The sequence below is a fragment of the Bidens hawaiensis genome, unplaced genomic scaffold (genome assembly GCF_021521415.1).
Source record: "Bidens hawaiensis isolate Kalapana, Puna unplaced genomic scaffold, B.hawaiensis_p1.1 tig00001087_1, whole genome shotgun sequence".
NCBI classification, from domain to species: domain Eukaryota; kingdom Viridiplantae; phylum Streptophyta; class Magnoliopsida; order Asterales; family Asteraceae; genus Bidens; species Bidens hawaiensis.
This window is the reverse complement of record NW_027491062.1, coordinates 1739854-1764322: the sequence shown is the minus strand read 5'-3', so window position 1 is coordinate 1764322 and position 24469 is coordinate 1739854. Positions and strand designations below refer to the sequence as shown.

The window sequence follows — 24469 nt, the reverse complement described above, 5'->3', positions numbered from 1 at the left end:
AAGTGGCTGGTGGAGACGACATCTGTGGCGGTGGCGGTGTTGGTGTCATGATGGTAGAAGGTGAGAAGGATTTGGTATGTGGAGTCCATCCCACATCGGTTGCATATAAGACTCAGGATTTGTAACTCTAATTCTGTCCCACATCGGCTGTGTAGAGAAAGCTAAAGAAATGAAACCCATTATTTAATTCTGTGTAACAATGGTCTCTTACTTTTACTTTTGAATAAAATGGCTATAAGTTATACGTTTGAACATCAGTTAAATATTATGGTAGTTTAGTGTGCTAACATTCATTTGTTGTAATTTGTAGAACCTGTTTTTTCAATAAAAATAAACCTAGTGTAACCTGTTATGTTTCAGTTTTGCCTCAAATGACTGTTCGTAGAAATGAAATATGATGAATAACCTTAAATTTCAAAAGATAAATTAAACCTAATTATATATTATACTAGTTTTAATCCCCATATTATGGGGGTTGTTTTATATTATTTGTTACTAATATTTATTTATTTTTTGAATATTTTTTTGTTGTATGAAAGTTAATAATATACTTATGGTTTGATGATAAATTGTTTCACATATAAATGATATGTTATAACCCGGTTTAAAAGTTATATGAGTTTGATGAGACCCATGACCCGTTTATTTTTTTACTATAAAATTGGTTTTTTTAATTATAAAATATATATATCTTTTTTTAAATAAATCATATATTAATTTTTAGTATATCCCTACTTTTAGGATTTTTATATCAAATATTTGGTGATATTAGTTTTAAATTTAATGAGATATTATAACCCGTTTAAGAAATATATAGGTTTGATGAGACCCATACCCGTGAATTCGGGTCAAATGCATAAGAATCCATCATTCAAAAATCAAGCAAGTCTGGTGACTCCAAAGAAATGGGGGGCGACCACATCGCGACACATAAGATTTTTCTGTTTTAGTTTGGGATGTGATTCTCATACACCACCCCCACATGCTTATACGGCTCGTATAGGCCTATACGGCTGTATAGGGTATGCATGCCTGACAAGGGGACAAAAAATAGCTTTTTGCAGCCTATACGACCGTATAGGTCTATACGAACCGTATAGGCATTAAATGGCTCGTATTGCCTTCTGACAAAACCATAAAACCTATACGGTCGTATAGGGCTATACGACCGTATAGAAAACATTTGAAGAAACATTTAGACCGGCTTAATCGCTGCTGGAAAACGATTATACGGGCCTATACGGATATGGTTCACCACCGGCATTGGAGCCACATGCACAGAGGCCACCACCACAGTAGTTCTTATTTTATTTTCATTATGTGTTGATGTGCACTATTATGAACTTTATGTATGTGGACCACGTTTAACACTAGATGCATTTTGGGTGAACTGGTTACTTTTATGTATGTGGACCATGTGTTTGGAACATGATGTATTTTGGGGTGCACTTTTATTTTAATGTATGTGGACTAGATATTAAAAAAACCTCAAATTTTTATTATATGTAAGCCAAATATATCTAGAATATTAAAAGACCTCAATTTTTTTAGAAAATTTAATAATAAACAAGCTGGGTCAACCAACCCCAAACAGTCTTGAGCTTTTGACGAGCTAAGCTTGAGCTCAACATTTAAGCCCGTTAAGATAAATGAGCCAAATACGACCAGTATAAATCTGATATATTGTATATATGGTCATCAATTTTTATTTTTTTTAAAGTGTCTATACGGCCGTATAGGTCTATGCGACCCGTATAGGCCTATACGACCCGTACAGGCCTATATGAGGCATTATAAACGATGACCGACAACCTCAGACACAAACTGACACGCTTCACGATTCAGAGTGGTGTGGGAGGATCCCTTGCCTTTCGTTTATATATATTATAGATAGTAAAGTAAATTTAAATCAAATATTTTAATAGTTGTATTTTTAATCTGTGTGGACATTTTAAAGTTAAATATAGCAATTAAATATAGCAACTATGTTTTAAATGCCATAAATTATAAAGTTTTTTAAAAACTACTGTCACGTTTATTGTGCGATCGATTTTACATTTCACCTAATGACCTTTGTCAGTCAACAAAATCTGTTTTTCACGCATGGCCATCCCTGAACTTGCCCATTTCATTAACCATGTCCAAAATATCTGTTTACTTTTTGTTTAAAGACCAAAACCCTTGTTTCTAGAATCCTTGTTCAAAAACAAAGTTAAATCTTTATAAAAAAATATAATGCACAGCCGTCTCCAGTTCACCACCATCATCATTTGTATTTTATTTGTACCATATCAATATTTGTTAGTTATCTTATATTAAAGTATAATGTTTTAATCTTGTCTGATATGTTATAAGTTCAAGCCTTCACATTATGCACCAACACGTTGTTCATAATCTAATGACTTATACATACTTACATCTTTGGTTTCAAACCCTGCAGCTAAACCATGGTTCAAACTTCAAATCAACATTGTCTAGAGCAATGAAGTATCAATTCAACCTTTACATACAATGAAGTATGCCGGACCGGTGGGTCCGGTAAGCTAACGGGCGGTCAGTTTAAGAAAGTATCAATTCGTTTCGGGCTTAAGAAAGTATCTTGGGTTGAAATGGGCCGTTTTAGTTAGAGTCAAATACGATGCAGTCTTGGAGATCTATCATCATTCATCAATTGCTAAGCTCGTGATAATCGTATAGCACTCACCTCACGTGTCTTCCAAATTCAAGGCCCGGCAAGTCTAACAGGCCCGCAAAATAAAATGTTGATCTCGAAAAGCTCCTTGGGCTACAAGGATAGGAAACATGTTACTTCATCTAAAATATGTACTGTGAACTCCATCCCACATCGGCTGTATAGAGATATCTAAAAAGAAAATACACAGTTTTAGTAAAAACCATCAAATTATAGAGTATATATATAAAATTCTTGTGGGTGTGGGATGCCATTTGTATCTGATTATGAAAGATGGCTTCTACGGTTCTTCGATACATGTCCGATTTAGAAGCTGGGAGTAGGAAACTTATATTTAGAGCTAAGTTGAAGTATTCTTATTTGCATTGGTGTGTTTGGTATAATACTCGTATTAGGAAACTATAAGATGGACAGTGAGAAATAAAACCTCAAACAAACAGAACATGTTAATGGTGGTTATCAGCGTTACAACAATGACTCGTACATGATTGGCTTTTCTTATTCTTTCCGGTAATGTTCCATAACTTCATTTATTCATATTCTATGTGACTCCATAACTAAGAACATATAATTACGAAAACATAAATATATCATTAAGCACATCCCACATCGTTGGGAATAAGAAACCAGGGGTAAGTATTGTAGTACAAAAAATAGAAGAAGCCGTTCATGGCCTAGGTTGTTGACCTCCATTGCACTCTAGAGGGGTGCTAGCCTAAGGTCGGCCCAAGTGGTCGCGTGGCCTCTACCAAATATCTATGATTAAATTTAGCTGTGGGACCGGTTACTGGGGAGCGCCCAATGTTGACGTACACCATATATGCAGGCCCGCACCTTCGCAGTATTATGTGTTTCCCCTTGGTTATTATATGTGCTACCCTTACCCAAGGCCCATCAAACAACTACTGGCCCAACAAACATATGTCTAGGCATCTTCATCAAGTTTAAAGGTTAATAGACAAAACACTGCTGTTAAAGTGTGTTAGATAATATATGAAATACATTAGTTATAAGTTATAACTTATCTTTTTTTTATATTAAAGAAAATAAGTAGCCACTATTTGAGATAATGACTTAAGTTATACTGGAAACTCACATAACTCAAGTTAATATCGTAGGTAGCAACTTTTACGGTTTTCACTTGTAGTCGCTATCGTAAATAACTACTAACTCATAAATCAACTTTTGATTTAAAAAAAAAAAAACAAGAAAAACAACTCTCTCTAATGTTTGGTTTTAAAACAGTTCAGTTTACCTAAGATAGACAACTTTAACCTAAGTAATATGTTACATTATATCTTATATATCCTAAGTTTATAGTTTTCAAATATTTGTTTACTTTTTATAATAATAAAATACTTGTTGGGGATTAAAGTCAATAATCCTTGCAATATATTTCAGGGACTGTTCTGTCATTTATCAAGAGATTAGATAGTTTGAGGCTCATTTGTTAGATGGATGATTCTTCAGGGGGCAAAAGTGAAACTTACTGAGTTGTTTTATATAGCGATTGGAAATTAGGGTTTCAGTTTAGTTCAATTCACTTTTCTTGTATACTGTAATACTTTCATATTCTCCTTTTGTAATCGTTAGGTGATCCAAAACAATAACCTTTTGATTTCGTATATTGATTGTATCAATTCTTCAGAGTGTTCTACAACAATACTCTTTGAAACAAATGAGCCTTTTGCCTATTATCGTGGTGTGTAAAATGTTGCCCGACACAAAGAGGTTGGGAGTTCAAGTCCCGTGATGGACATGAATAATTTGAATTGTTTTGATTTTTAACGTGCATATGAATCATATTCATTTATTATTGTTTTTCTAGGAGTCATATTTAGAAAAATCGTGACTTGATATATTATCTTTATTTCAAATTATTATATTAGTAAATTAATGACTAAAAAAATATCGGTGAAATGTTGTTTTGGAAAAGTATTGGTGATGTGTGCCCTTTCTCATTTTCAACAAGACATGTAGTTAAAAGCCCCTCAAGGTATGTGTCACCTTGTCAATCTTTATTTCTTTAGCCCCGATATTTAAAATAAATTAGTTATAATTCTTTTAGAAATAGTTTAAAATATCTTTAGTCTCGTAACAAATTTGCAAATAGTTGGTCAAGAAAACACACTTATCTCAGTGATTTAAAAAAAATAAAAATAAAAATAAAGATAGGTTTAAAACTTAAATGCCATTTAATCAAATACTATAGGATAAATGGATCTCCTTTGCAAATGCAAATACTGATTTCATGATGATACTAACGTGTTAAGGGAAGAAGCATGTGTTACATGTTTGCCTTTAGTATCGACTATCGATATAAACACTATTTTTTAGTGAAATATATTTGATTTGAAAAAAAAAGTGAAAAAAGTAATAACCTATCTCACTTAATCAATATAGTTGTACTATATTCACAATCAAACATACGAACAAGAGACTTATTGGTTTTAGAACTCGAAACTCGGAGCTAGTCATAGATGATAACTTGATTTTCAAGTTCACATATATGACCGACTTCGAGAACCAGATTTAAGAATCATACAAGAGTATGTGATGCCTCAATAGTTAATTACTCACATAACTTTATTATTAGCATAAGCATCACACATTTTGATCATAAACCCTAGATGTCATGCAAAAATGGTGGACATAATTAGAGGCTGGCACAAAATGGGCTTATGGTTTTCCCATTAATTAGTTGAATCATGTCTTTATCAAACTTTTGATCTCATTTGTAACTAATCAAAACACATTCAAAACTCATTTCCACCTTTCTAATCCCAACTAAAATTAATAATATAAGTTTCTAATTAGATTAATCATCCACCAAATATAAACCTATTTCAAGACTAAATAGTTGAGCTACTAGCATTTATAATTTAATTATTAAAAGATAGTATCCATTCCCTTCGTGTGACACGTTCTAGTTTTCAAAGTAGATGCATTTTATCATGAAGTTGTAGTTAATATAACATGCTTTTCTTGCTTATTCTTCAACCCTACCAGTAAACCTTCTTTAAGTTCATTTTCTTTGATCATTTCTGTTATTAGAATGCAAAACTCATAATGTGCACAATTCTCTTATCTCAGGTCGTCTTTTGATCTAACACCTAATCGGATCATGGTAAGGCCTTCGTGTTACGATAAGATCAATATGAAACAAGGATCGTGGAATGAAGAGGAGGATGCACAAATGCTTGCATTTGTAACCAAACAACCGACAAGTAGTTGGCAAGTTGGGGCTCCAAGAAAGCCAGGTTATTAGCTAATATTTCTACTATGAATTAATATTATGTATGTATGTATGTATGATGTATCTCATCAGAAATAGTTTAGATTCTAATGTTTGTGTTTTTTTGTGTGAGAAAAAGGATTAAGAAGATGCGCAAAGAGTTGTAAGTTAAGGAAAACAAATGTTACGAGGAGTGATAACACTAGGCACGAAAACTTCACGCCTCAAGAAGAGGAGTTGATCATCAAGCTTCATTCCGCTATAGGCAGCAGGTTTTTCTTTTTTACTTCTACATTTTTTAAATAAAAAATTTATTTAACCATTAATGTGCACAAAAAAGTTTTAATAGTCTTAACAAAAGCCCTTTGGAAAATTCATGTAAAGAATCATTGAATCTGATTGTAAGCCGGGACTCGAGTTTTATTTGAATCGGATTATAAAAGAGGTCCATGATATGAACTTAGTCATATTGGTAGACAAAACTTTGGTATTCAAAGTAGCCACAATGAGTGTCTTTATAATTCTCTGCTAAAGGTTGCTATGATGTTCGTACAGCTGAGAATTTTGTTTTTGCAAGTATTTTTCATGAAATTTGTTACTTGAATGTGCATTTGTTGGTAGGTTTAGATGGGTATGTTGCCATGGGTAGAGTAGTTGGTCGTGTTGGTTTTGAAGATGAAAAAGATTGTATCTTTTTGCAGAAATAGCTTTGGTTTTTGGGAAAGTTAAAGATTGTATCTTTGCATAGAAACAGGGCATTATAACTTCTGATCATTATTTCTTGGTATGGTTTATTAGGTAATCTTTGAGTTAGAGGAACATATCTAACAAAATACATGATGACTGCCTCTTTTTGGTGCATACAAACATAGGATTATTCTTGTTTTAATTGTTTTTAGTGGTCTTTATTTGAAGATATGATAAGTTTTTGAACTTCATGCCTTTAGATAGAACATACTGCCAGCCAAAGACATGTCTTTTTTATAAGAAAGATTCATCATATGTATTTTCTTTGTGCTTGAGTGAAATCTTAGAAACCTTTATAAACAACTAGCATGTTGCAATAACCTCGTAGGTAAACCTTAACAATACTAATAGATGTTAATCATTTGAGCCACTTGAAGCAAAACTTTGAAATTGCATATACTTTAAACTAATATATGAGATTTGATTTTGCTATTATGTTCAACTAGCTGTAGTCTGGTAGTAAATCAATTACAAGTTATAAAATATAAAGCTTGAAAGCAAGACAATGTGTTAATGTATGTACTTGGGTACAATACTACAATGATTTGGCTCGTATCTACCGATTTCCATTTCTTGCACTTAATTTCAACGTTAAAAAAGTTAACTTTACTGTTTTCTACTATGCTCTTTTATTTAGGCAATACCTCCAGTTACTCGGATGGCGCTAGGGCAAAACACTTGGGTTACTGTTCTATGCCGAAAGCTTAGAGATTGGTGGCATTGGGTACCTTTGTAAATTATTTTGATCATTTTGGTTGTATGTAGTGTTGCTAATCATAATTCATAAAGTTAACTTTGTAACTTTATTGCAGGTTTCAGAAGGAGAACTACCTATAGTTGCATCACATGGGTAGGTTACTCATAGTTTATACATGTCATTTATTTAGGATAAAAAGCTGCAATTTTGACTCATTTATCTGTAATGGGTCAATTTGGGTTGTATGTTGTTTCTTGGGTCAATTGGTTAAATATTTTGTTTTTCAGGACCGAAATTGAGACATATAAGAACCTTGATCCTGGTGTTCATGTGGTGATATTGAAAGCTTTATGTGATATTCGTGTCGAGGTAACATTTTCTTTAAAGAGTGGTTGATTTTTTAAACCATAAGTCTTTTTTTCTTTATAAACTATTATTTTTTGCGAAAATGTGAAATAAATATCATTTTTATTAATAGTCATGTTAATTTCAATAACCATTTGTGAAGTGTATATGGCGTAATTCTTGCAGCAAGATGATATCAGAAGCTATATAGATGACTCCATAAAGCACGGTGTTCCTCTTTCTGCATTTCGTAAAGAGCGTACGGGCGGTAATTCTCATGGTGTTTCTTTCTGGTAATATACCTATATCTCTTAATTATCTATATATTTAGGAGCTTTGCTTTTCATTGCAAAAAAACCGTTATACATGCAAAAATCCAAGTTGAATGATCGTCAGTTGCACTTAGAAACAAAATATGATGGCTGCTAGGTTAAATATTTTGTTTAGGTGGTGATATTTACTTATTTAGTGGTGTTGGTTTGTGTGGACTTATTGTGTGTTATTTGTTGGTGAGAAGGTATGAAGACGATCCTATCATTGGTCAAAGGTTGTACCGTGAAATTAGAAAAGTCGAAGTGAAGAAAGGAAAGGGGAAAAATGTACACTCGTTTTCATCTTACGAGTGGGAAACAGTTTCAACTAATTTGGATGAATTTCAAGACGTGTCTGTAAGTTTCATGACCGAGTTTTTTGCATCTATTTTCACTCTTTTTGCTCGTACCAACAAAAATCGACCCGTTTATGGTTCATCAGGAGAAGCTATTTTCTAGCAAAAACAGAAGGGAAGCTTCTCTCGGGAAGAAATTAAAGAACGACATGCTTCCGGAGATTGAGAAAGTCCAAAAGGTAACTCATTGTTTTGTTATTTTAAGTGGTAATATAATAAGATAATTGTTTGTGTTACAACAGTGTTTTCATTCATGGTTCCTGTATTGTTTATTATTGCAGAAGAAAGAGAAACTTTTAAAGAAACAACATAGAGAGGCGCTTCTTTTAGATGGTATGATTATAGATGGGCTTGGTCCGGGCCGATCTCTTCGTGGTAGAAAACAAGTCTCCTATACTTTTGGTAAGATTAATTCTTTATTTATTAACTTCTTTTTAAAAAATATTTGTTGTCCTTTGGTCCCATCATATTAAACCGTTGCATTATTATTTTTAGATGATTATGACCGATCAATCAACGAGGCTATCGAGATAACCAAGTACTCAATTCTTCACCTTTACACTTTCAATTTTTTCTTTTTCATAAATATGTTTGTTGGGCGACCCGACTCGACTTGATCCGTTCTTCTTGGCACTTGTACTTAGATTATTGACTTTTGTAGAAGAAAGCAACAGTCACTAGAACCAACCGTAAGAAGAGAAGGGTTGAGACAGGATTCTTCCACAAATGGTAGATCGGGTGGTGGGCCCGCGCCTGCCACTTCACAAAATAACCACAACACCTCCTTCAGCCCACCATCTCCTGATTCACTCAACTATGATGAGAGTGACGAGGATAACGAATCTCAACAACTGGACCGCAGGTACTTCGTTAATTATTCACACCCATTTTTCTTAACAAAATTTGATTGATAAACAATCAAATGGCCCGTTTGACCTGTTATCATCTTTACACGCAGTAGTCGAAGGAGGCAGAGACCTCAACGATACTCTGCACGCGAGTTTGTTGAAGCGGTTTCAGACAACGAGGCGCGTATGGATAGCGATTATAACGAGGATGGTGATGAGGATGATATAGTCGGTGAAGCCGTGTACGATGAAGAATATTTAAAAAGAAAAAAAGAAGATGTCGAGTAGTTCTGAAGGAGATGAAGAATATAGATGGGATGACGATAATGCTGAAGATGAAGACGAAGGTGAAGAATCTTTAAGTGCAAGTGAAAATAGTGACGAAAGCCCGCAAAGAGTTAAAAAGTTATCGGGCTGTACCCGTCGTGAAACGAAGTTGAGATCGGTTAATGAAATCAGAAAGGGCCCTAGACGTAGTAGACGGGCCGTGCGAACCCGAATCGATTACAAACAGTTTGAATTTTCAGATTCTGAGCCCGAAATGGAACAGCCCGAGACTTCCGAGAGTTCGGATAAGCACTCGGAACCGAGTGAGAAATCCGGGTTTTCGATGGGAAGTAGTGACGAAGCCGATGCCAACGATAATAATGATGATTATGATGAGGATGATAATGAGAATTATAACGATAACGATAATGAAGTTGATGATGGTAACGAGAATGAAAACGAGAATGATATTGATAATGAAAATGAAGAGATGAAGGTTGACCAGCCTGTTATCGAGCAAGACCCGAAGGTTGACCAAGAAGAACAAAACGGGGCATCAATGAAGGTGGAGAGCTCGGAACAAGACGAGTTTGAAGCGGGTGCACGGAAAAGAAGGTTTCTTGATTTAAATGAGCTTGCACCGGGTTCGGGTTTTGAAGACGGGCCTGTAAAGGATGACGATACAAACGATTTCTAAAACCGAGTAATTTTTTAAACAAGCCGCGTTTTTAATAAGCAAGCGGGTTCTTGATCTTCAGTGGGGTGTAATATTTAGCGAAACGAGATGGCGTTGAATTAGATTTTTATTATGGTTACAAGTCTTTATATCTGAGAATTTTGGTTGTTGATATTATCAGCATTTAGAAGCCGAATTGTTTGTTGTACTTTGAACCATCCGCCTTATCCCGAAAGTTACTAATTTCTTGCGTTTTTAGCGTAGATTTTTAAAACATTAACGTAATTGTATGTGTTTATGCAAGATTGATGCTTTAGTTTTGTTTATAAGCTGGTTGCTAATGTGTTGAAACATTTATTGCTACGGGTCGGTCTGTTACCTCAGCTATGTCCAATGATAGAGTCTAGCCTGGACCGTTTGCATATGTCGATTGTTGGATATAATTCTTCTGGCTACTCCAAAATAATACCGCATCTACCTACGCTTCACTTGATGCTTAGTTCAGCCTGCGCATTATGTACCATAAACAGTTCATAATCGACAGTTACAGTTATTTTTTGTTTCAAACCATAATTCAAATTAGCGTCGACGGAGCGAAATTCTGCATTGACTAAAGTAAGCCTAAACTAAGAGGGTGCTTTAAAAATTTCTTTTTGTTCGGGTCAAAACAAGTTTTAATTAAAACAGGCGTGCGTTAGAATATACCGTCAAGATGAAAAGAAAAAAAGACATAAAAATTAGGGGTGTGCAAGAAATCGAAAAAACAAATACGAAACCGGAAAAACCGAAACGAAACAAAAAACCGAAGGTTTGGTTTTATGTTTTTGTAAAAACCGAACTTACAGTTCGGTTTTGGTTTTGAATGAAATTAAAACCGAAAAATCGAACCGAATTTCTAAACTTTTATATTTTTATTTTAAATAATTAATAAAAAATTAATAAATATGTAACTCGAATATCTTTTAAAAAGGTATAATTATCAAAATTCAATATACTTATATTATATTATTTCTCCCCAACTTTGTTTTTCGCGCATCAAAATTTGCAAGCAAATGGAAAAACCGAAAAAAACCGAAACCGAAATCGAAACCGAACGGTTTAAAAAATCCAAAAACCAAAGTTTTGGTTTTTGATTTGGTTTTAGCCTAAAACCGCACCGAATCTCACCATGCACAGTGTACGGTCCCGATCTCATCCCTAATGCACACCCCTATCAAAAATAGTTCACCCACCTGTAAGGCGGCTGCACGGTCTTGGCAAGTGGTGTTGGCGGCGGTGTCAACAGCGCTAAGTAGGTGGAGGTTATGGTGATGGTGAAGAGGTTACTCATATGGCATATGCCACTCAATGTAGAAAAAGTTTAAAAAAAAATACAAGGATATGATATGTGGAGTCAGTCCCACATCGGTTGTCTAAAGAAACCTAAAGAGGTGCAAGCCACTATTTAATCAAGCAGGTGTAGCAGGTGAAAGGCACGCAGCCATGCAGTGAGCACAAAGCGAACTATTCTTTCGCCTTTTACTAAAGAATACCGTGTGTTCGCTGCGCAAAGTGGCATAAGCCTATTTTTGGAGAGTCCTTTCTATTTGTTGAAAGGCTCCAACCAAAACTTGAAGTTATAAACCTTTTCTTCTGTCTTTGTTTAATAGTTGAACTGCTTGCTATGTTTTTTGAAAGAATTAGCCTGGCCACTTGCGAATGGTGGGTTTAATTGTTTTGTCCTTCGAAATAACAAGGTGCGCATTTGCATATGGTGGATTCAATTATTTTTCTCTCACAATAACAAAGCGCGCATTTGTGTTGTATTTTACATCAAAATGGGGTCGATCTGTATAATTTAAAAACTTTTAAACACGCGCTGAATTAGTACCTCCAACGGTTTTGACAAAACCATTATGGCCAAAACGGATTGATTTAGAAAAAAAAGTATTAGATGACTAAAATCATGAAATTACAAATCATAAATTGTTATAAAACATATCCAACTTCTTAAGATAGCAAACAAGATGAGGAAGAACAGCCAAAACAGTAACACAAAGTTCAAAAGTAGCAAATTTGTAGCACCTGAATCACTAACAAAAAACATATTTCAAATCATCAACACCGTCATAAACCAACATCAAATAGAGAAATTCAGACTCGACGTCATCAAGAAATCAATTAAGGATTTAACCGTGTATTATCACTGATCATCGGTTGCATCAAAATGCTCAAATTAGAAAATGGAGAATCCTGTTTAGCGTCACAAGCAGTAACATTTGTAATATTTAAAGGAAAATCATCACTAGCATAAAAAAGTACAATCACACTTCTAATGGCAAAAGACATAATGCTAAAAGCCTAAAAATATAGAAATTTCTCATTAAAATGCCAATACATAAGTTACAAAGAATAGAAAGTTAAGATTAATTTATGACTAATCTGATGTTCAGAGGCCAAACAAAACAAATGACATTAACATACAGTGACATATATTTATATGACAACCAAAATCAAACTTACTAAAGTCCAATTCTTTGACATAACGATATTAAACACAATTTGCTCAAATTCTAGTACTATTACGAGAAACAGAAAGGAAATCATGGTTTGTTCAAACCGTGATCAAGAACTTGAGAAGATGAAAAGTTATTGACAATAATAAGTTAACGGTTTCAACCTTGTGAATACCGCTTTCATATTCAAGACTCATCCTGTATTCACATATTGCAACGGTCTTTAGAACGACAAGGTCATAGCTATCCATGTAAGGTGCAATGACAATATCCAAGAGTCAAAGCAGGAAGCCTGTTGGGTTGGGTTAAAATGGCACCACCATTTTGTCTATCTAAACTTTTTTTTATATTTTTTTATTGTATATAATTAATATGTTAAATGTGTATTTTAATTAAAAGCAGATTTAAAAATGTACGAAATCACACAGGAAAAATTACTCTTAGTGTTATTTTCATAACGTTTGACCTGTTAATTGTTATCCTTTTAACTTATTTTCTTGATTTTACTACACATCGAAACACCACCAACATAAATCATCCATAAGTAAATGCCACCTCCTTTAAACTTACAAATTTTCAATAGGTGTCCAAAATCACACATTCTTTTCAAACCCCTAATCCATAGTTTGACAGGTTGCGCTTGTGGTAAAGAGTACTGTAACCTGAAGAGGCGGTAGAAGTAGCAATGCGAGGGTATCCCACATTGGCAATGTCAAAAAAGACCAAGAGTTAGTGCTGTATATAAAAACGAGAAGAGGCCTTTGGAATACTCACTTACCTGGACGGGGTCAATGGGCGATCAATAAGACCCATGGCCTAGGCTGGTGACCTCCATTGCACTCTGGAGGGGTGCCCGCCTAAGGTCGGCCCAAGTGGTCGAGCCTACGTCATAATTTGTTGCAGTGGAGGCCTGCGTTCGCGCGGCCTCTGCCTAATACTTTTAAGTCTAAAGTTACAAAACTGTTTTTAAACTTACAGGACTGGCAACCCTGAATTACTCTGATATCTTTGGTATGATTTAAGATAAATCGCAATCCAATATCTATACACAACTTGAAAACTACTGTCTTTCTGAATGTTTTCTGTCTCGGTGTGTTTATGTCTCAAGTTGTTGACTTCAATATAGAGCAGGAGTCATTTCATGATACAGTGTTTTCGTCTTTCCAAACATTTTTTTTATATATTATCAGTTTGTTGAATATATACTATATTCCCAAGCTGTTTGGAGGTTGTATGATAATATTTACATTTCTTTTGTTGCTGCAAATCCAAAAACCAAACACTGCCAGCTAACAGGTTCAGAATAATTACACCGAACAGAAGTAGGAAAAAGAGTAGAGAATGAAAAGGATTTGGTATGTGGAGTCCATCCCACATCGGTTGCATAGAGAAAGATGAAAAGGTGAAACCACTATTTCAGGCATGCAGGTGATCCTGGTGAAAGGCACGCAGCCACACAGTGAATACAAAGCGAACTATTCTTTCGCCTTTTACTAAAGAATACCGTGTATTCGCTGCATCAAGTGGCATACGACTATTTTTGGAGAGTCCTTTCTATTATTGAAAGGCTCCAACCAGTTGCTAGTTTAAATCTTTTTGTTCATTCTCGTTTATGAAATGTACATATTTGTGTAGGTTTTTCCTGTGTATGATTGATTGTTTTAACATTAAATAAGTATTCTCTTACGGTCACAAAATGATGACACTCAACATTATCTAAAAATTATTCATACAAAATGGATTATTCATCTTTACATAACCATTAGCTAATTTAGGATAGATTATAGACTAGACATGTAAGTATGTAACTTATATAAACGCTATGATGTAACATTAATCGCTACAACAATACAATCTATTACAATATTTAGTATATTTGATACATCAAATTTAGCCTACAACTCAACACGAAGAACAAGAATTGAAGACAAATAAAGGTATCAAAACTAGGAGTGGTATGAACTTAGAGGTGATGTTGATTATACAGAATTGATGAGTAAAACCCAATTTTGGGTGAAGAAGAATAATTAGCCAGCCTCTCTTCTTTATATACACTCCAACATAGTTGGTTGGTCCGCAATAACCCAATCAACTCGGCATTAGCCCAAAGATCTATATGCAAAGTAACACTTAACAAAATCACATTAGAGAACAATCAAAATTCAAACACCTATCCTAAATATGCATATGATATTGAATTGTAACGAATACTTATACAATCTCTCTTCTGTTTAATATAATAAGACCATAACTCACGATCCATGAACCAAGCAGCGGCCCAATTTTTAAGTCTATTGCTTTTAAGATGTTTACAAATAAAGATAATAATTTGGAGATTTGCGAACCTCTTTTTACACGAGAATAAAATAGAACTTAAATTAGATTTCAAAAAGTTCTATTATGGTTTGTGGGATTTGTTGATACTATCATCCAGAATCTATCTAAAATATTAACCTAGTTGTATATGTTCATGCAATATTGATACATTAATGATGCATGTAAATGTTCAGAGACAATTTTGAGCAACTGTTAATTATTGTGATCTATCTGGTATGATTAAGATAAATCACAATCCAAATCAACCCGTTCATAAACGGGTTAAAGTTGCTACCTTTGCCTCTAGGATATATGCACAGCTAAAAACCCATGTCTATCTTTCCAAACTGTTTTCTGTTATTGTTACGCTATACCTATTAAACATTATGGGAAACACTGGGCCCATGACGAGTCTTTGAGTGTTTATGTCTCGAGTTATTGGCTTCAGATTGAAGTAGGTGTCATCTTATGTTACACCATTCGGGCCGGGCATGAATCAGTAATTTGTCCCACAAGCAAAAATCACTTGTGTAGGAAATTGATAGTGTAGTAAGATGTATAAGAATCTTCTATGCAGCCAACTGACTATGAACATAATCGACCGGCTTCCTTCTACTGTGTAAAAACACTATCAAGATCATGTGTAAGTAATAAAAACACATAATGAAAATATAATAACTCTTCTGGCCATTTCTATAGAAAAGCCCATACCGAATTTAGTTGATTTGCGTTGTATTTTACAATACATCCAAACCTCCTCATTACAGTTGATGGTCAACTTCTTGGTTCGGCCTATCACCCTGGTCAACCATTAGCTCGCCTTCGACTGGTCAAACTTGTTAATATCATCATCACGGGTTCCTTTCTCACATTTCAATTTTCACATCACGATCAAATAAAAGGAACCACTAATTTAACATGTATTTAGTAATGAAGAAATATAGTGTTAATGTTGTTACCCACTTTCTTTACGAAAACATTGTTGTTCATAATCTATTAATATTTACATTTGTTTTGTTCTGAACCCAACAACACAAACCATGGTTAAATTAGCATTAACCAAAGCAAAACTTAAATATTCCTAATTCGGTGGATTCGGTCATTCCCGCCAGCTGATGTGTTCGAGTCAAAACTGGTCACTGTTAAAAAGTACTAATTTGGTTCCAGTCAAAACAGGTTCTAACTTATATAAATTTAAGTTGAAACAAATCGTAGTAGGAAAAAAAGTATCAAAATGACTTTATTTCTTCGTAAGGTGGAAGTGGCTGGTGGAGACGACATCTGCGGCGGTGGCGGTGTTGGTGTCATGATGGTAGAAGGTGAGAAGGATTTGGTATGTGGAGTCCATCCCACATCGGTTGCATATAAGACTCAGGATTTGTAACTCTAATTCTGTCCCACATCGGCTGTGTAGAGAAAGCTAAAGAAATGAAACCCATTATTTAAATCTGTGTAACAATGGTCTCTTACTTTTACTTTTGAATAAAATGGCTATAAATTATACGTTTGAACATCAGTTAAATATTATGGTAGTTTAGTGTGCTAACATTCATTTGTTGTAATTTGTAGAACCTGTTTTTTCAATAAAAATAAACCTAGTGTAACTATGTTTCGGTTTTGCCTCAAATGACTGTTCGTAGAAATGAAATATGATGAATAACCTTAAATTTCAAAAGATAAATTAAACCTAATTATATATTATACTAGTTTTAATCCCCATATTATGGGGGTTGTTTTATATTATTTGTTACTAATATTTATTTATTTTTTGAATATTTTTTTGTTGTATGAAAGTTAATAATATACTTATGGTTTGATGATAAATTGTTTCACATATAAATGATATGTTATAACCCGGTTTAAAAGTTATATGAGTTTGATGAGACCCATGACCCGTTTATTTTTTACTATAAAATTGGTTTTTTTAATTATAAAATATATATATCTTTTTTTAAATAAATCATATATTAATTTTTAGTATATCCCTACTTTTAGGATTTTTATATCAAATATTTGGTGATATTAGTTTTAAATTTAATGAGATATTATAACCCGTTTAAGAAATATATAGGTTTGATGAGACCCATACCCGTGAATTCGGGTCAAATGCATAAGAATCCATCATTCAAAAATCAAGCAAATCTGGTGACTCCAAAAAAATGGGGAGCGACCACATCGTGACACATAAGATTTTTCTGTTTTAGTTTGGGATGTGATCCTCATACACCACCCCCACATGCTTATACGGCTCGTATAGGCCTATACGGCTGTATAGGGTATGCATGCCTGACAAGGGGACAAAAAAATAGCTTTTTGCAGCCTATACGACCGTATAGGTCTATACGAACCGTATAGGCATTAAATGGCTCGTATTGCCTTCTGACAAAACCATAAAACCTATACGGTCGTATAGGGCTATACGACCGTATAGAAAACATTTGAAGAAACATTTAGACTGGCTTAATCGCTGCTGGAAAACGATTATACAGGCCTATACGGATATGGTTCACCACCGGCATTGGAGCCACATGCACAGAGGCCACCACCACAGTAGTTCTTATTTTATTTTCATTATGTGTTGATGTGCACTAATATGAACTTTATGTATGTGGACCACGTTTAACACTAGATGCATTTTGGGTGAACTGGTTACTTTTATGTATGTGGACCATGTGTTTGGAACATGATGTATTTTGGGGTGTACTTTTATTTTAATGTATGTGGACTAGATATTAAAAAACCTCAAATTTTTATTATATGTAAGCAACAAGTATGTCTAGAATATTAAAAGACCTCAATTTTTTAGAAAATTTAATAATAAACAAGCTGGGTCAACCAACCCCAAACAGTCTTGAGCTTTTGACGAGCTAAGCTTGAGCTCAACATTTAAGCCCGTTAAGATAAACGAGCCAAATACGACTAGTATAAATCTGATATATTGTATATATGGTCATCAATTTTTATTTTTTTTTAAAGTGTCTATACGGCCGTATAGGTCTATGCGACCAGTATAGGCCTATACGACCCGTACAGGCCTATATGAGGCACTATAAACGACGACCGACAACCTCAGACACAAACTGACACGCTTCACCATTCAGAGTGGTGTGGGAGGATCCCTTGCCTTTCGTTTATATATATTATAGATAGTAAAGTAAATTTAAATCAAATATTTTAATAGTTGTATTTTTAATCTGTGTGGACATTTTAAAGTTAAATATAGCAATTAAATATAGCAACTATGTTTTAAATGCCATAAATTATAAAGTTTTTTAAAAACTACTGTCACGTTTATTGTGCGATCGATTTTACATTTCACCTAATGACCTTTGTCAGTCAACAAAATCTGTTTTTCACGCATGGCCATCCCTGAACTTGCCCATTTCATTAACCATGTCCAAAATATCTGTTTACTTTTTGTTTAAAGACCAAAACCCTTGTTTCTAGAATCCTTGTTCAAAAACAAAGTTAAATCTTTATAAAAAAATATAATGCACAGCCGTCTCCAGTTCACCACCATCATCATTTGTATTTTATTTGTACCATATCAATATTTGTTAGTTATCTTATATTAAAGTATAATGTTTTAATCTTGTCTGATATGTTATAAGTTCAAGCCTTCACATTATGCACCAACACGTTGTTCATAATCTAATGACTTATACATACTTATATCTTTGGTTTCAAACCCTGCAGCTAAACCATGGTTCAAACTTCAAATCAACATTGTCTAGAGCAATGAAGTATCAATTCAACCTTTACATACAATGAAGTATGCCGGACCGGTGGGTCCGGTAAGCTAACGGGCGGTCAGTTTAAGAAAGTATCAATTCGTTTCGGGCTTAAGAAAGTATCTTGGGTTGAAATGGGCCGTTTTAGTTAGAGTCAAATACGATGCAGTCTTGGAGATCTATCATCATTCATCAATTGCTAAGCTCGTGATAATCGTATAGCACTCACCTCACGTGTCTTCCAAATTCAAGGCCCGGCAAGTCTAACAGGCCCGCAAAATAAAATGTTGATCTCGAAAAGCTCCTTGGGCTACAAGGATAGGAAACATGTTACTTCATCTAAAATATGTACTGTGAACTCCATCCCACATCGGCTGTATAGAGATATCTAAAAAGAAAATACACAGTTTTAGTAAAAACCATCAAATTATAGAGTATATATATAAAATTCTTGTGGGTGTGGGATGCCATTTGTATCTGATTATGAAAGATGGCTTCTACGGTTCTTCGATACATGTCCGATTTAGAAGCTGGGAGTAGGAAACTTATATTTAGAGCTAAGTTGAAGTATTCTTATTTGCATTGGTGTGTTTGGTATAATACTCGTATTAGGAAACTATAAGATGGACAGTGAGAAATAAAACCTCAAACAAACAGAACATGTTAATGGTGGTTATCAGCGTTACAACAATGACTCGTACATGATTGGCTTTTCTTATTCTTTCCGGTAATGTTCCATAACTTCATTTATTCATATTCTATGTGACTCCATAACTAAGAACATATAATTACGAAAACATAAATATATCATTAAGCACATCCCACATCGTTGGGAATAAGAAACCAGGGGTAAGTATTGTAGTACAAAAAATAGAAGAGGCCGTTCATGGCCTAGGTTGTTGACCTCCATTGCACTCTAGAGGGGTGCTAGCCTAAGGTCGGCCCAAGTGGTCGCGTGGCCTCTACCTAATATCTATGATTAAATTTTTTAAGGCATTGCTGTTTTGCATATATATTGTTTGGTTTGTGAACAATAAACCAGTAGGCTTTGGGCATGCGGGCAACGGGAACAACCAATATCGGGCCAACATCATTCACTACGCACAAACAGCCTTTTAATGTGACGTATACGCCAACTTTAGCTGTGGGACCGGTCACTGGGGAGCGCCCAATGTTGACGTACACCATATATGCAGGCCCGCACCTTCGCAGTATTATGTGTTTCCCCTTGGTTATTATATGTGCAACCCTTACCCAAGGCCCATCAAACAACTACTGGCCCAACAAACATATGTCTAGGCATCTTCATTAAGTTTAAAGGTTAATAGACAAAACACTGCTGTTAAAGTGTGTTAGATAATATATGAAATACATTAGTTATAAGTTATAACTTATCTTTTTTTTATATTAAAGAAAATAAGTAGTCACTATTTGAGATAATGACTTAAGTTATACTGGAAACTCACATAACTCAAGTTAATATCGTAGGTAGCAACTTTTACGGTTTTCACTTGTAGTAGCTATCGTAAATAACTACTAACTCATAAATCAACTTTTGATTTAAAAAAAAAAAACAAGAAAAACAACTCTCTCTAATGTTTGGTTTTAAAACAGTTCTGTTTACCTAAGATAGACAACTTTAACCTAAGTAATATGTTACATTATATCTTATATATCCTAAGTTTATAGTTTACAAATATTTGTTTACTTTTTATAATAATAAAATACTTGTTGGGGATTAAAGTCAATAATCCTTGCAATATATTTCAGGGACTGTTCTGTCATTTATCAAGAGATTAGATAGTTTGAGGCTCATTTGTTAGATGGATGATTCTTCAGGGGGCAAAAGTGAAACTTACTGAGTTGTTTTATATAGCGATTGGAAATTAGGGTTTCAGTTTAGTTCAATTCACTTTTCTTGTATACTGTAATACTTTCATATTCTCCTTTTGTAATCGTTAGGTGATCCAAAACAATAACCTTTTGATTTCGTATATTGATTGTATCAATTCTTCAGAGTGTTCTACAACAATACTCTTTGAAACAAATGAGCCTTTTGCCTATTATCGTGGTGTGTAAAATGTTGCCCGACACAAAGAGGTTGGGAGTTCAAGTCCCGTGATGGACATGAATAATTTGAATTGTTTTGATTTTTAACGTGCATATGAATCATATTCATTTATTATTGTTTTTCTAGGAGTCATATTTAGAAAAATCGTGACTTGATATATTATCTTTATTTCAAATTATTATATTAGTAAATTAATGACTAAAAAAATATCGGTGAAATGTTGTTTTGGAAAAGTATTGGTGATGTGTGCCCTTTCTCATTTTCAACAAGACATGTAGTTAAAAGCCCCTCAAGGTATGTGTCACCTTGTCAATCTTTATTTCTTTAGCCCCGATATTTAAAATAAATTAGTTATAATTCTTTTAGAAATAGTTTAAAATATCTTTAGTCTCGTAACAAATTTGCAAATAGTTGGTCAAGAAAACACACTTATCTCAGTGATTTAAAAAAAATAAAAATAAAAATAAAGATAGGTTTAAAACTTAAATGCCATTTAATCAAATACTATAGGATAAATGGATCTCCTTTGCAAATGCAAATACTGATTTCATGATGATACTAACGTGTTAAGGGAAGAAGCATGTGTTACATGTTTGCCTTTAGTATCGACTATCGATATAAACACTATTTTTTAGTGAAATATATTTGATTTGAAAAAAAAAGTGAAAAAAGTAATAACCTATCTCACTTAATCAATATAGTTGTACTATATTCACAATCAAAGATACGAACAAGAGACTTATTGGTTTTAGAACTCGAAACTCGGAGCTAGTCATAGATGATAACTTGATTTTCAAGTTCACATATATGACCGACTTCGAGAACCAGATTTAAGAATCATACAAGAGTATGTGATGCCTCAATAGTTAATTACTCACATAACTTTATTATTAGCATAAGCATCACACATTTTGATCATAAACCCTAGATGTCATGCAAAAATGGTGGACATAATTAGAGGCTGGCACAAAATGGGCTTTTGGTTTTCCCATTAATTAGTTGAATCATGTCTTTATCAAACTTTTGATCTCATTTGTAACTAATCAAAACACATTCAAAACTCATTTCCACCTTTCTAATCCCAACTAAAATTAATAATATAAGTTTCTAATTAGATTAATCATCCACCAAATATAAACCTATTTCAAGACTAAATAGTTGAGCTACTAGCATTTATAATTTAATTATTAAAAGATAGTATCCGTTCCCTTCGTGTGACACGTTCTAGTTTTCAAAGTAGATGCATTTTATCATGAAGTTGTAGTTAATATAACATGCTTTTCTTGCTTATTCTTCAACCCTACCAGTAAACCTTCTTTTAAGTTCATTTTCTTTGATCATTTCTGTTATTAGAATGCAAAACTCATAATGTGCACAATTCTCTTATCTCAGGTCGTCTTTTGATCTAACACCTAATCGGATCATGGTAAGGCCTTCGTGTTACGATAAGATCAATATGAAACAAGGATCGTGGAATGAAGAGGAGGATGCACAAATGCTTGCATTTGTAACCAAACAACCGACAAGTAGTTGGCAAGTTGGGGCTCCAAGAAAGCCAGGTTATTAGCTAATATTTCTACTATGAATTAATATTATGTATGTATGTATGTATGATGTATCTACTCAGAAATAGTTTAGATTCTAATGTTTGTGTTTTTTTGTGTGAGAAAAAGGATTAAGAAGATGCGCAAAGAGTTGTAAGTTAAGGAAAACAAATGTTACGAGGAATGATAACACTAGGCACGAAAACTTCACGCCTCAAGAAGAGGAGTTGATCATCAAGCTTCATTCCGCTATAGGCAGCAGGTTTTTCTTTTTTACTTCTACATTTTTTAAATAAAAAATTTCTTTAACCATTAATGTGCACAAAAAAGTTTTAATAGTCTTAACAAAAGCCCTTTGGAAAATTCATGTAAAGAATCATTGAATCTGATTGTAAGCCGGGACTCGAGTTTTATTTGAATCGGATTATAAAAGAGGTCCATGATATGAACTTAGTCATATTGGTAGACAAAACTTTGGTATTCAAAGTAGCCACAATGAGTGTTTTTACGCCTATGTTGCTCCATCCTTAATTGTTTTGTGGCGTTTTTGGGTGTAGCAGTTCAAACACAAGCCCGGTTCACTGTTACCATTTCTCTATCTCGAATCTCACATTTACAAGTTATTTAGTACTTCAAACTCCTTATTTTTTTTTTTGTTTTAAGAGTTGTTGTATTTCACTAAAATTACAAATCTACACCAAACATAAATAAAATTGCAAAGCTACACCAAAAGTGTAAGTATTTTATTATTTTTTTATTACTTCATCAGTTTTTTAAATTTGATCCAACCAATGGGCTGGTAATAAGTTCGTTTTGAAGTCCGATCTATGAAAACGTTGGTTTTAGGCTTCCCATTGGTCTTATTGATGTATATTTGTTTTGTAGGTGGCCTATAATAGCACAACAACTTCCAGGAAGAACAGATAATGACGTAAAGAACTACTGGAACACTAAACTAAAGAAGAAGTTGTCATCAATGGGAATTGATCCAGTCACTCATCGACCCTTCTCGCAAATGTTGGCTGACTATGGCAACATTAGCGGACTCACAAGAACCAAAACTAGAATGGGTTCACTCAGTAGAGAAAACAAGAACACATTCTTCATAACAAGTCAAGATCAAACTCAACAACTCCCAACACCCGAACACTTATTTCCTAGTTTCAACAACAATGTCAAAATGGAACCATCAGAGGTGATCAAAACCGACTCACTCGATCTTCTAACTCAACTTCAAGCCATCACACATGGGAAAGATTCATCAACAAACCATGAAACATCTTTCACACAATTCCAAGTTTCTGTGGCGTCATCTTCATCGTCTTCTTCAAGTTCTTGTTCAACCTTGAATGAAATGACTCCACAACAACCGTTTAATTGGCGTGACTTTCTAGTTGAGAATGCACAAGATGGGAATGCAGGGAATGATGAAAAACTTACCTTTGAAGGTAACACTCCGTTAATGAATGGTGTTACGGAAACTATGGAGAATGCTTGTGATGGATCATTTGTGGAAGGCATGCTAGATGGAGAAGATGACATGTTCTTGGACTTTCCCGGGCTTTTGGGTGAACAATCTTATAACTAAAAGTAGGGTTGACTTTTGGTTTGACCTTTGGAGTGTTAGAATAATGGTTAGTTCCATAAAGTTGTGAGTTTGATGGTTTGAGTAAAAAATGGTTGCTTTTGAAATCAAAGTGATATTTCATGGTAAAAGTCTTAACAATAATATATTTGTGATTATGATAATAACAATCACGTCCAAACGAAAAGTATGAACTTTGAATAAAATAGAGACATTGAAAAGTATATAATCTTGTTAAATATAGTTATGTCACGTCATTAAAGAAAGCTTACATATTCTCTCATCCCATGAAGTTCTTAGACCTCATTCTAAAAGGTTTGATCAACCATTATCCAATATTTTTTACACTACATAATTCATGTTACATTTAAAAAAAGGTTTATTGGATTTTATTAATCCAAACTTTGGTTTATTGGCCGATATTAATCCCAACTTAAGAAATTCTCTAAAATAATCCCAACTTTCACTCTATTGGCCTCCACTGAGCATTTTCTTAACAAGAACTAACCCAGTTAATTTTAGGGCAAAATATGTCATTTCTACAAATTGAGGG

At 34.0% G+C, this 24469-nt stretch overlaps 1 protein-coding gene, 3 non-coding genes and 1 pseudogene across 5 annotated transcripts; all 5 read left to right on the top strand.

Moving 5' to 3' along the window:
* Window positions 1-7307: 7307 nt before the first annotated feature.
* On the top strand, window positions 7308-10558 carry LOC143558503 (DDT domain-containing protein DDR4-like; annotated as a pseudogene). Its single transcript, XR_013139751.1, has 10 exons — window positions 7308-7398; window positions 7487-7524; window positions 7659-7740; window positions 7903-8009; window positions 8234-8384; window positions 8470-8562; window positions 8665-8785; window positions 8879-8921; window positions 9045-9245; window positions 9342-10558. The product of XR_013139751.1 is annotated as a DDT domain-containing protein DDR4-like (transcript).
* A 1094-nt stretch (window positions 10559-11652) lies between these two features.
* On the top strand, window positions 11653-11772 carry LOC143559037 (U5 spliceosomal RNA). Its single transcript, XR_013139853.1, has one exon. It is a non-coding gene; the product is annotated as a U5 spliceosomal RNA (small nuclear RNA).
* A 1667-nt stretch (window positions 11773-13439) lies between these two features.
* LOC143559087 (U1 spliceosomal RNA) lies at window positions 13440-13600 on the top strand. The gene has a single exon (XR_013139872.1). It is a non-coding gene; the product is annotated as a U1 spliceosomal RNA (small nuclear RNA).
* A 519-nt stretch (window positions 13601-14119) lies between these two features.
* LOC143559017 (U5 spliceosomal RNA) lies at window positions 14120-14238 on the top strand. Its single transcript, XR_013139847.1, has one exon. It is a non-coding gene; the product is annotated as a U5 spliceosomal RNA (small nuclear RNA).
* A 7945-nt stretch (window positions 14239-22183) lies between these two features.
* LOC143557190 (transcription factor MYB35-like) lies at window positions 22184-24092 on the top strand. The gene is made up of 3 exons (XM_077046321.1): window positions 22184-22346; window positions 22461-22593; window positions 23217-24092. Exons 1-3 carry the CDS (start codon window positions 22211-22213, stop codon window positions 23917-23919), a joined length of 972 nt encoding a protein of 323 aa, XP_076902436.1. The 5' UTR covers window positions 22184-22210; the 3' UTR covers window positions 23920-24092.
* Window positions 24093-24469: the final 377 nt, after the last annotated feature.